The sequence below is a fragment of the Pygocentrus nattereri genome, chromosome 26, assembly GCF_015220715.1.
Source record: "Pygocentrus nattereri isolate fPygNat1 chromosome 26, fPygNat1.pri, whole genome shotgun sequence".
In the NCBI taxonomy this organism is placed as follows: Eukaryota; Metazoa; Chordata; class Actinopteri; order Characiformes; family Serrasalmidae; genus Pygocentrus; species Pygocentrus nattereri.
Window position 1 is genome coordinate 14,108,606 of NC_051236.1, and position 13,906 is coordinate 14,122,511.

The 13,906-nt window shown below is 38.1% G+C and overlaps 1 protein-coding gene across 2 annotated transcripts; it reads left to right on the top strand.

Annotated features, from left to right (window-relative positions):
* Positions 1-374: 374 nt before the first annotated feature.
* Positions 375-13,621, top strand: LOC108427596 (monocarboxylate transporter 1-like). Of its 2 annotated transcripts, none has more exons than XM_017697855.2 (5): positions 375-533; positions 2,734-2,982; positions 10,903-11,046; positions 11,164-11,949; positions 12,330-13,621. In XM_017697855.2, the coding sequence occupies exons 2-5, from the start codon at positions 2,766-2,768 to the stop codon at positions 12,596-12,598; spliced, it is 1,416 nt and encodes a 471-aa protein (XP_017553344.1). In that variant the 5' UTR covers positions 375-533; positions 2,734-2,765; the 3' UTR covers positions 12,599-13,621. The 2 variants fall into 2 exon arrangements, with proteins under 2 accessions (XP_017553344.1, XP_017553345.1); XM_017697856.2 differs by having other exon boundaries at positions 379-533; positions 2,737-2,982.
* The last annotated feature ends 285 nt before the right edge of the window (positions 13,622-13,906 follow it).

Genomic DNA, 13,906 nt, shown 5'->3' on the forward strand with positions numbered 1-13,906 from the left:
ATCTCCTTTAGGAATAACATGAACAATACAGAGCTTCACAGCAATATAGGCAGTTAAATTACCTAAACGCCTTAATAAAATACAAATTTGGTGCAGCATTAAGTATTAGTTAATGTTGTCTCTGACACTTCCTTTGTGATCCTACTGAAAGAGAGCTGAAGGAATTCTTAATGTGGATTTGGAACAAAGTACAAGGAGGCGGGGAGAGGTAGACCCAAGTGGGCTTGACAGTCGAATTTGTGAAGCCAATAGGACTCTGTCTTTTGCTCTTTGTTGACTTCAGGAGCCAATGAGAGCTACTGTTGCCTCAATCTAGCACCGGAGGTTGAAACTGTCCAGTTGGACCCAGCCTGCTACTTTATAAAGTGATGTAAACTTTTGTCCCAAAGGCCTGTGATTGTTTTGGTCTTTGCCCTAGTTCAGGTCTTTTCCTTCAGTGTGCAGGCCACCGTCTGACAGGAAAATCCTTTCCAGCCTGTATTGAGGAGTAGGAGTGTGCTTTGGGCTGCTTTCTGCTGAGTTTGTTCAGAAAGGTAGGAGCACTGTCTGTGAAACTGTCTGTGGCTTCTGAGAGTGAATATGCTATCTATTTAAGTCTGCCTGTGTGAGATGAAACCATTTAATCTGTAAATCCATTTTGTTTTTGAGTTTGCATTATAAACCAAGCAATTGTTGCTTCCAGCTTTCTCATTGTAATTAAAAATATGCAATATACACAACTGATGTCAGAGAGAAGGTATAGGAAATCATCACCCCCTGAAGTAGACTGAAAAAGAAAACAATGTGGAAGTATGGGGAGGGTTGTAATTTCTGCCTCTCTAAGTCTACTCATATCTTGAACCGTATATATGGTTTCAAGCCAGATATTGCATTTAGGAGCTATTGAAAATGTGGCAATATCTTAAAAACATATTAGGATGAATGAGAGAGAGAGAGAGAGAGAGAGAGAGAGAGAGAGAGGATTCAATGATCAGGCATCAATGGCAGTGGTGTCATGCTGAGACTTCTGGAATAAAAACACAACAGGGAGCATAATGTGACATGATTCACTGATCCCTCTCAGTTCTCCCTGAGCCTACAACACAAATCCAAGTGGGCACATAGAGTGGTTTAAAATGCCAATTCAGAAAATAACCTGATATTGGTAGAACTCTGGTAAAACTCTCTGAGACAAACCCCTGATCCTTCTAAAATAGCATGCATCACATTTGGAGGGCATGTTGGCATCCAACATATATAACTCTTGCTTTTGTAGCTTATGGATATTTTATATGCTGAGGCCGGCTCAGAAGCTGAGCCAATAAAATAAGGTGCATTTCCTTTGAATGGTGCATTTTCTGCTGTGAGTGCTTCTAAGAAGCAATTGATGTTAAAACACTTCATGGAAAAGCCTTTGGGCCATTTGATCAGACTGTTACAAATATAATTGTATGCAAAGGTTTTAACACTCATGGTCAAATTACATGTTTTGTTGATTTTCTAAGTGAAAATACACTATATTGCCAAAAGTATTTGCTTGTTTGCCTTCACACACATATGAACTTGAGTGGTATCCCATTCTCAATCCATAGGGTTTAATATGATGTCCGCCCACCCTTTGCAGATATAACAGCTTCAGCTCTTCTGGGAAGGCTTTCCCCAAGGTTTAGGAGTATGTTTATGGGAATTTTGAGCATGAAATTGTCCAAAACCTCTTTGTCTGCTGAAGCATTAAGAATTCCTTTCCCTGGAACTAAGGGGCTGAGCCCAACTCCTGAAAAACAACCCCAAACATAATACCCCTTCCATCAAACTTTACTCTTGGTACAATGTACTCAGACAAGTACCATTCTCCTGGCAACCGCCAAACCCAGACTCATCCATCGGATTGCCAGATGGAGAAGTGTGATTCATCACTCCAGAGAACACGTCTCCACTGTTCTAGAGTCCAGTGGCGGCGCTTTACACTACTGCATTCGATGCTTTCCATTACGCTTGGTGATGTAAGGCATGGATGCAGCTGCTCGGCCATGTAAACCCATTCCAAGAAGTTCTCTACATACTGTTCTTGAGCTAATCTGAAGTCCACTTGAAGTTTGGAGTCTGTGGCAATTGACTCTGCAGAAAGTTGGTGACCTCTGCACACTATTTCATTTTACAGGACCTACCACTTCAAGGCTGAGTTGCTGTTGCTCCCATTCGCTTCCATTTTGGTATAATACCACTGACAGTTGACTGTGGAATATTTAGGAATATTATATTTAAATTAAATCATATTTATTATAATATTTATTTTTATTTAGGAAATTTCACGACTGGACTTGTGGAGGCAGCCTATCACGGTACCACTGAGAATTCACTGAGCTCCTGAGAGCAACACATTGTTGCACAAATGATTGTAGAAGCAGTCTGCATGTCTAGGTGCTTGGTTTTATACACCTGTGGCCATGAAAGTGATTGGAACACCTGAATTCAGTGATTTGGATGGTTGAGTGAATGCTTTTGGCAATATAGTGTAAGTTAAGACATAGTCTACACAGAACTTTTTATGCCATAATTTTTGCATTGGCTATATTTTATGAAGTATTTTTTCAATATATTAAATTCCATAATTTAAAATAGTAAAATATGTTGGACACGAGTTTGAAAAAGCAAATGTTTCTTGGTGTTTTTCTTGATGTTGATGTTGTAATTTAAAGTAATTTAACTTGATGTTACATAGCCTTTTTAAATAGCATTGCTCTCTGTTTGCAGAAGATCAGCTCTCCTTTTGTGTGAATATCACAATGGCACCTGCTGTTGGAGGTCCTGTGGGATACACTCCCCCAGAAGGAGGTTGGGGTTGGGCAGTGGTAGTTGGTGCCTTCATATCTATTGGTTTCTCCTATGCCTTCCCAAAGTCCATCACTGTGTTCTTCAAAGAGATCGAAGTGATCTTCAATGCCACCAGTAGCCAAGTGTCCTGGATCTCCTCCATCATGTTAGCTGTCATGTATGCAGGAGGTGAGACAAGATGTTTGTAGAAGTTTAACTTTCCTGCTTATCTGAATCAGAAATTATTTCTGGTTTTCTCTTAATGTAGTTCTCAGGCTGAGCTGTGTTGCATATTTTTAGCACACTTGATTCAGCCTATATCTTATATAGCTTATGCTATCTTAATGGTTCAGATTTATAACTTCGTCAGTGAGGGGTAGAGTAGCTTACTCTAGTTATAGTACTCTAGTTAGCTTAGTTGTGGATTAAGGTGATCAGAGGCCTCTAGGATAAACTAATTCACCTTCTTACTGTGTAAGTAGTAATATTAAGCTGAATCTGTAGTAAATTAACTTTAAGAATATAATAAAATGTTTGAAACATTAGGTTACTATGAGACTATGATATGTTCATGCTCAGTAGGACCACTCGATGGGTAGAAGTAATTGTTAGAACTCCAGCAAATTCATAAACAGTCTAAGAAAAACCACTAACTTTAAATGGTGAAAAAAGCAGCCATTCTCTTGATACATGCCTTCCTTCTGTGAGTATTCTTTTATGTAGTGTTTTAGAGAAGAACCTCTTCTGGTGTTTATGTTTACAATTGTGCAACATTCACAACTTTGTTCTGACACTATTCCGAGCCCATTTTAACTCCCTTTGCCCACATCTTTTCATGAATTTTAGTCCAGCATGCTCTTCTGCAGCTTCAGTTATCGTTAGCTTCACAGCAACAGTTGGTGTTCTGGAGGCCATGACAGCTGTTAGGTGTATTGCAAGTGACTCAGTGGCAATTTGAGCTAGTGGCACCTAACTCTCTTAGCATTTAGACAGTATGCATTTAATAGACCTTTCCAACACATATACTTGTAAAAGCAAACGAACAGTGCCACAGAGTCCACAAAAAATTAAAAATGACCTACAAGCCTTTCCAAACTAAACAAACATACTTATTGCCATGGTTTATGGTAAAACCATGTCATAGGCATCAAGCAGCGTATTCACAACCATTTAAGCCATCAAACTGTAGAATTGTAAAATTGGTGGAGTTCACCTTGAAAAATGTATAACTAGTTACTATGCACTGTTGGAACATTTCATGCTTTTGCATAGCAGTATATAGGATATATGCAGTGAGTTCCTTTGCCTTGTCTGAAAGCAGCGATATAAGAGTGAATCTAGTACTTTGAGAATCCACAAGCCTTGCTAGTTCCCAGGTTTCATTAAGCAGTAACATTTCTGCATAATTGACTATGCATTTAAATCTTTGAAGGCCACCCCCCACCTTTATATTCAGCAGATTAAGAATTCCCAATACAAAATTTCACTCAATTTTGTCTTACAACACGAGTCTGTTTGATATTGTAATCCTCTGCCCATGTCTTTTACTGGCTTACTTAATCTTCTTGGTCCCAGATGGGACAAGGCTGTTCCCATGTCTTTTAGTGAGCCTTATATCAGCACATTTCTCAGTCTTTTGATATGAGCAGTGAGATCATGACACAGATGATGAAGATCTCAGTACACTCTATTAGCGTAAATGGACTAAATAAAAAGGCTGTCACTCGTTTGAATAGAAGGAGCCAGTTGAGTGCAGGACAAGCTTTAGACGCTGTAACTCTGTGAGAGCAAGCTCTGAATGGGCAACTCTATCTGCCTTTGGAGCCTGTCTTCTCAGTCAGCCTTTTATTCTGTGAGCAAGGGGTGTCAGATGTTTTCCTTGGAGAGAGATGAGGAGATGAGATGCTTCAGTCTGGAGTCACACAGACTTGTGATGACTACTGTCAATACACAGCCCTGTCTCAGGAACTGGAGCACTGCTGAATGATGTCAGATCAGCTATGTACTCTCCTATACTGCATCCACTTTCACATTCACATTGCAGAAACTGAATATATAAACATGCATTATGGAATGTAGTAAGGTAAATTCTACTTAAATTTCACAAGGTTTGAACACCCCTGGTCAAATTACATGTCTGCAGAAAACGTGGACTTATTCACTCCATAAAACGTAATGTTGACAAGAGGTGCAAAATATTTTGCATACAAGTGTATACAGAAAGTGCAACAAAATATAAACATGTACAACATGGATAAAATTCCATATTGCAGTTAGATTACAATGTCATGCAAGTACAGTATAAGCTGTAACATATAGTGAAGGAAGACATTACTGAATCATTGATGTGACGTGGTGAAAGATTTAAATGATTTATGTTTGATCATGTAAATGTCTTGACTCATCAGCCCATCGATAGAAATTCATCTGGAATGCCTGAGGTCAATCAAGACACTGACAGCTCACGATAAAACATTTAGTGTTTTCTTAGCGGGCTTATTAGCATATTTCAACCTACTGAGATATCAACAAAGCAATTGCCAATTTTCAACAAACAGTATGTTGTGCAGCCCTAGACCACAGGGTGTTTTGTGTCAAAGATAGTCAAGGAATAAGCATTTATAAAATGTAGAAATTGGTAATAAATCAAAATGGTTAGCATTACAGAGAGATATAACATTTATTTTTTATTGCAATACATTGCCACACTCTAGTGCAACTTCTCTTATATATGTACTCTTCCAGAGTACAATAAATACATCAAATGTTAGTTTCAAATATCAGTCAAATCTAACCATTTGTTTGATGCCAATGTATATGATGTGATTCCAATATAATTGTGCGTCCCTCATGTTCATCCCCAATTCATAAACTATACAGGAATCACAGCACATTTTCTACAAAGGCACATATGTGTCAAAAACTGTCAGAAATAAATGCATGACCTGAATTTACCACAAGTTGCAAACCACTCAGGAACAGAAAGGTCAGTCTACAGATGGCTGAAAAGATCTTTAAAAAGCTTTGGACAAAGTCTTAAGGACACAGGAGACAACATTTAACCTGAATGAGAGTGATGAAATGTGTGGAAAATAACAGAACCGCTAGTAATCGAAAAGTACACCAAATTATCTGTGAAACATGTTGGCATGGACATGTTGGCTGCCAGTGGAACGACCTTACTTGTCTTTACTAATGATGCAACTGTTGACAGCAGTAGCAGGATTGATTTTGAAGTTTACAGAATTTACTCAGATCCAACCAAATGTCTCAAAATTCAGAGTGTGGTGCTTTACTCTGAAGCAGAACAATGACCTGAAAGAAATTCTAGATATTCTAAGGACAAAATGTGGTGTGTTCTTGACTAGTCATTCACCTTACTTGAACTCCACTGAGCATGTTTCCCTTACTGAAGACAAGATGGATCAAAAAAACAAACAGGGGCTGAAAAATGGCTGCGTTACAGACTGGGCAGAACTTCACCAGGGGCTATAGCCAGTAACAAAGTGTTAAACAACATTTTGTTAATTTGTCCAAGTATGTATGGAAATAAATAGTCTAGCCAATACACATTCTCAGAAATAAAGGTACAAAACTGGCACTGGGGCAATACCCCACTTTTACCTCAGCAACTTTAGAGAACATAGTTGGACCATAATTCACTGAAATTCTATTTTATATTCAAGTTGTATTGACTTCACACACCCTGTCTCGTCTTCAGGCTTCTTTTTTTATTGTTCTGTTTTAAAACATTAGGCTATGAAAAGTATATATGGTACGTTTCACCTGGGGAAAACCTATTTAAGGTACATAAATGGACCTGAAAACCACTGTTGTAATGTTTGAGGGAACATTTATATTGTTTGTACCATCCACCCATCCATCCATTTTCTAAGCCGCTTCTCCGTCAGGGTCGCGGGGGAATGCTGGAGCCTATCCCAGCAGTCTTCGGGCGGAAGGCAGGATACACCCTGGACAGGTCGCCAGTCCATCGCAGATTGTTTGTACCTTGATGAATATAAATATACCTGCACAGCACCTTTATTTCTAACAGAACAGATATATATTAAAGCTAACATTCCTCAGCAGCATCCTCATCCTCAGTACTTCAAGTTTTCATTTTAAATCCTTTGAGATGGAATACAGAGCCAAAGCAACAAGAACAGTACCACTCTCCAATTACTTACATGCTGCACTCTATGTTACAGCTTAAAGAGAGTTTTAAAAGGTGGTTGGGATAGTGTAGTGGGTAACACCTCTGCCTTCTACGCTGTAGACTGGGGTTCAATCCCTACCTGGGTAAACACCCTACACTATACCAATAAGAGTCCTTGGGCAAGATTCCTAACACTGCCTTCACCTACCTGTGAAAAATGATCAAACTGTCAAAAAGTCGCTCTGGATAAGAGCGTCAGCCAAATGCTGTAAATGTAAAAGCAGGGACTTTACACTGGATTTGCTATACAGTAGTGCATATATATTTGATAGGTTAAGCTCTTCTGATTAGAGTGAACGCATCTGAACCTTCATTTCAGAATTCCTGAGAGAGTGCCATCACTTAACTTTTCGCCTTGTACTATTTTAGCTCAGTTCTAGCTAGGAAGGTACAGGTCCAGTTTAAGAGGAAATCAGACACACAGTGAATTAAATGTCATAAAGGCCCATTTCAAATAATTCCCATACCTTCAACCTTTCAGGGATTTCACAAGACAAAAGTATTTCACAGAGGATTTTATCAGTTTTCAACAAAATCGCAGATATACTACCCTGGCAATCAAGCAGCATGCTGCAGTTAATGTAAATATCTTTCCAAGCCTTTCAAATTAAAAAAATGTATGTGTAAAAGAGAGGTCACTGGCAATTTAGACAAAGATACTATTCTTCTTCCAAAAGCCTAGTATAACATGTTAGATATGATCTCGTGAGGAGTGGAATGTAGGGAGCACATGACTGCAGATCTGACCTCTATACTCCCACACTGCAACTGTTAGCCCAAAGGAGCCCAAACTCCCGTAAAAAAAATGGAGCACATGATCATAATGAATGCAAACCCACACATGCAATGCAAAACCAGCTCAGTTTCTGAAAAGCGCTGTGACTATACATTTTCTGCATAGCACTATGATTTTGTTTAAGAAAAGATTTTTCTTTATTTTTTTCTGCATCACTCAAACACAACAGTTGTCCTTAATTCGTGTGAAAATCGCATGAGTGATGGACCAATAGAAATCCTCCAAAACTACTTATAGAATAAAATCTTTTTACATTGACTTACATAAAAAAGTTAAGAATGCTTTCCTTCTCCTGATACTATTTTGGAGAAACCCACTGTTTTCTTTTAACAGCAATGTGAAATATTTGAGGACTAACTGTTTTCTCTATTTTCCTCTCTAATCAATCTCCAGTGGGTAAGTTCCTTTATCACAGTTCAGTTATACCCATATCTATGATGCATATGATGCAATATCTATGATTAACTGCTGCCTGTCCTTTCAATATACCCAGAGAGAAAAGCTGGGCAGTTGACTTTATCCCAGTGAGGACACTGCCAGCTGAATCTCAGATGCAGAGCTTACTTCTGCACCACCAAGCAGTGATTTCCCCAAATGTGCCATTTGGGCTTTTGGGTTGTCTAATTAGCAGCTGACATTTTGTTGTAATCATTTACTGACATGAAGTTTAATGTTAATTAGCCCAACATGGAACTTCTTTCAGTGACGTGACTGCCTAGTGCTTTGACCACAAGTCCTTGTGTTATTCTTTACTGCCATCCTCTCTCTAGGTTTGTAAATATCTGTGCTCTTTGACTTTTTTGCTGTTTGTCTGGGCAGCCTCTTAGCAAAACCTGTCAGATTGTGTTTGTGTCTTTTCAACGCTGTAGTGTTTTGGCACAACAAGCTGAGGCATCTTTCAAGTTCTTTCTCTTTTACGTTCTCACCAGTTGTTGATGGCTCAGACAGCCCAGAGGTAGCTCGCTAGGAGCAAAAGACCCCCTGATGTGTAGACACACAAATACAGTATGGTATAATGGTAGTTTTTAGCAGCTAAGTTTTCTTACCAAGAATATGTTTTCATATTGGATCAAAAAAGTGTCTATGGGCAAATAAAAAAATAAGAATATAGAAGTTCTTTATGTAAATTATAAAAGCTAATGATTAGCCAGTTTGTCTGAATGAATTTCTTATTAGAAATAATGCTTTGATTGATGGGTCTTGCCATATACATACCATAAGTGATATATTAAGTGTATACCAGATATATTAAGTGTGCTAATAGATAATACAATAATAATGTATTCCAAAATGATACATTGAGGTTGGCTCTTCTCATTTTTAGCATTACAAACATTCAAACTGCCTAATTATTGGCCACTGTTAAAATGGCCTTACGTGTTGACTTGAAGATAAACAGTGTAACAAAGCAAACTTGTTATAAGGCAGCGCAATTCCCGATTAGATTAGCGTAAGCGTGTACTCTCTCAAATGTTTTATGTCTAAAGTGGTTGCCTCTACTAGCTGTATGAAGTGGATTACAGAATGGACAAATAAGACAGACCATTGTGTGAGGCCTAGGAGGACGTGCACACTCTTACCATTGGCCCCTTTTCTTGCATGGCCAAGCTTCCTCTCAACACAGGATTTGTATGTGCAAGAATTAGCCTACTTAAAAGTGAGCACGTAGCTACGTAGCTGCAAATGAACTGCTACAGCTCTTAGTAGGGATAATCCAAGAATATCTTCCAGAAGTATCATTATAAAAATCTCAATAATAACTGCACTGTGTGAGCATCGTATGAGGATTACCTGTCTGAGTGAAGTCTGCTAGGTTTTTTAGTACTAAAAAAAGAATCAAGCCACAATATACATTAGATAGGACTAAAATGCCAAAAAAATATTCTAACAATGTAATTGAGAGTTTTGTTTATTTTTGCCTTAGAAAAAAAAAAAAAAATATATATATATATATATATATATATATATATATATATATATATATATATATATATATATATGTATGTATGTATGTATGTATGTATATATATATATATATATATATATATATATATATATATATATATATATATATATATATATATATATATAATTAATATATATTAAACATCACAAATCACCAGTGAGAGTGATGGGATGTCAGTTTCCACAGTATGAAAGATGTTACAAAGGCAGAAAATTTGAACATTATGCTTTTTATTATTTTTAGTTACTGTATATCTTTATTCTAAAGCCTAAATATTTGTAACACTGATTTATTGTAATAATTTGTTTAGCTTGTAAATCCTTGTGCCACTACTCTAACTACACTTGAAAATTTGCCTAGAGATTGGCACAATGAACAATATATAGATATCAAAGCATCTCTGGTATTAACAGCTTTAACAAAATTGGTAGCTTTAATTACATATAAGTTTGCATTTGATGTATGTTTCATATTACTGGACACATGATCATGATACTGACTTGAATTGCAGCCTTAGCCACAGAAGAAAAGAGGAGTGTTCTTTCAGCTCACAACCTGCCTGGAGCCATCACATACCACTACAATGTGTCTTACCTCCATGTCTTAATAAGCTTCCTTTGTCTGCCAAAATGTAATTAAGTCTCATGCACCTTTAAACCTAGATTCAGGTTACTGTATCTGAAATGTAATGCTACAAAAGTGAGGCCTTATCCAGCATTCCACCTAGTGATGTTTCTGTCTGAAGCTGTCAGGAGAAACAGCAAAGGTGCAGGTTAATGATGGCCACAGGAACAACAGGAGATTTAAAATTCCTCTGCTGTAACTGGTGATAACCTTAAAGCAACAGTGCCCTCTAACGTCCAAATGATGCTCTACTATGTCAGACTTTGTTCTTTTTCAATTCAGTTCAATCTTTCATTTGCAATTCCATTTCAGAAAAAGATGAAACTTCACTAGAAAATATCCTGACATTATATAAATAAGACTAAGGAACAATAGCATTATTAACCAAAAACATCCGCATTAAATATTTCCATAGTATTTTATAGAGTCTGCAGTGAGTGCACATCTATTTTCTAGTGTAACTATGTAATTGGTCTCTCTGTTTTTTGCTGTCTTTCTTATCCAAAGGTCCAATCAGCAGTATCCTGGTAAACAGGTATGGCAGTCGACCAATCATGATAGTGGGTGGCTGTCTTTCGGGGTGTGGACTCATTGCTGCCTCTTTCTGCAACACAGTGGAAGGCTTGTATTTCTGTGTCGGTGTGGTAGGAGGTAGGTTAAGATATTTGATGAAAGGGAAACATGGTCCATGTTGACCATAATCTAGGCTGGTTTAAATATGGGGAAACCACTAATCTATTTTTTTTTTTTTTTTGCTTTAAATTACAGGTCTTGGCCTTGCATTCAATCTCAACCCATCCCTTACTATGATTGGCAAATACTTTTACAAGCGGAGGCCCATTGCTAACGGAATTGCCATGGCTGGCAGCCCAGTGTTTCTGTCCACTTTAGCTCCTTTGAACAGCTGGTTTTTTGACCAGTTTGGCTGGAGGGGAAGCTTTCTTATCCTGGGTGGGCTTCTGTTCAACTGTTGTGTAGCTGGATCTCTCATGAGGCCCATTGGGCCAAAGTTTAAGCCTGCTATAAAGGATTCTGCCACTTCAACAGAGAGGAAAACAGTGATGGAGATGGTTAACAGTTTTATTGATCTGTCTCTCTTCAAACACCGTGGCTTTCTCCTGTACCTACTGGGCAACATAGTCATGTTCTTTGGCCTTTTCACCCCACTTGTCTTTCTCAGCAATTATGCCAAGAGTAAACATATTTCAAAAGAGAAAGCTGCTTTTTTGCTCTCAATTTTGGCTTTTGTGGACATGGTAGCTCGACCCTCCATGGGAACCGTGGCCAACACCAAATGGGTGCGGCCAAGGGTACAATATTTCTTTGCAGCTTCTGTTATGTTAAACGGCGTGTGCCACCTGCTTGCACCTCTGTCAGTGGACTATTTAGGCTTTGTGATCTATGCAATTTTTTTCGGCTTTGCATTCGGGTGGCTGAGTGCTGTGCTGTTTGAGACTCTGATGGATCTGGTTGGAGCAGTGCGCTTCTCCAGTGCTGTGGGGCTGGTGACCATTGTGGAGTGTGGGCCAGTGTTACTTAGTCCTCCCTTGCTGGGTGAGTCTAAAAAAGCAGTTTCTGATTATTTCAAATATGTTTTTTTAAATGAGTTTATAACCTGCCATTTTCTCTTTCCCATGTTATTGTTGAAAGGCTAAGCCACTAATCATGAACCCTGGTTCTGGAGATCTGGCTTCCTGCAGGGTGTAAGCTCTACCGCAGTTCACTTCATTTGCTCCAGCTACTTAACTTCTTCTTGATCAACTGGATCAGAAGTGTTAGTATTACGTAAGGCACAGCAACACATTAGATACAGTTTGGAACTGAACTCTGCAGGAAAGTAGATCTCCATGAGAAGGGCTCATGCCTGGCCTAAGCAAACTAATCACATTTCATATGGGTATTCCTATCTGTAATCATTTTGTTTGCATTCACAGGAAAGTTTAATGACATCTATAAAGACTACAAGTACACTTATATGAGCTGTGGAATACTCCTGTTGGTTGGAAGCCTGTTCCTCTTTGTCGGCATGGGCATTAACTACAGGCTGCTGGAAAAGGAAGCAAAGGAGGAAGCTAAAAGAGCCCAGCTAAGAGCAAAGGAAGATGAAACCACCATGGACATTGCAGACAAGGACACTGGCAATGAGGCAGCTGCATCACTGCGAGTTGGGGATAATTCCAAAACTGCAGAAGATGCTGTGTGAAGTCATCTACACTCTTAAAAATTAAGCTTCTTTGGGAGTTCTTTAGTAAACAAACACTCAATTAACCCTTTGCATGATTAAAGGGTACTTTACATCATTAAATGGTCCTTCCGAGGAAAGGAGAATGTGCTGTAGATGGTTATATATAGAACCTTTGAAAAGGGTTCTATTTAGCACTAAAACGGGCTCTTCTAGAGTTACAGTGTCAAGCCTATAACAATAGAAAAACCCCTTTTGGTTCAGTAGAGAACTCTTCTCAAAAAGGTTCCCTATAAACCACACACTCTTCATCAATTATGGAACAATTTCTTTACTAAAGAGCCCCTGAACAACCATCTTTTTAAGCATGTATTCTTTGACTGATTCAGCTGTTTAGTTGCAGTCGTTCTGTTAAGCATTACTGTGTATCTCTGTACTCTCTGTATTGCAGACTTGAATGCAACATTTCCACTCAGGTGCTGTAGTTGGTTTGCAAATTAGGCTAATTCCATTGCCACGCCTAGAACAGACTTTACTGAGAGGGCAATTCAGTATCTAATGAGGAGATTTAGTATCTAAAAACATAAGCTAGAAATGGGCATCCCATAATGCAATCTAATGGATCTTTTCTGTAAACACTGTTTTCCTTGGTGTTAGTAACTGCATCTAGGTGTAACTTGCTGTTTAACAGAATATTTTAAAGTGATTCAAAGAGAATCATCTTTCATCTTTAAGTTAAATATATATTTTTATCTCACAGTTATCTGATAATTTGTCAACACAGGGTATTGATTAGAAATTTATGAACAGCCTGAACATGAATATACTAACAAACACATTCAATACTTTTAAAAAAACCAACTTTTTTTCAATAATGTCTTTTTTTATTATTATTATTGTCCATTTTTACATTGTGTATCAATCTGTTAGTCACTGTCTTAGGACACTTTTCAACAATGCAATGTTTTAGAGACTGTATCAAATGGTTGTCGAATCCAGATTTGTAATGGCTTGTAATTCTGTAATAAAACTCAATTGACTGAAGTGATAACTGCTAATACAAGGACACGAACACAAGGACACAATCCTATCCGGCCAGCAAAAGCATTTTAGTTGTCGATTAACAATAGCCTGTTTTACACTGTGCTGCACTACAGTCCCCAGCATGCACTGCAACTCTCCTACCCCAACAACCGTCTAAGGAACGGCGATTCCTGTAATATTTAAAGGGTTACTACAAGTGCCTATATTAAACTGCTGATGTTATTGTCGTTGTTTTTTGTTTTGTTTTTTTTTTTTTTTTGCATATTTTGAAAGAACAATTGCCAG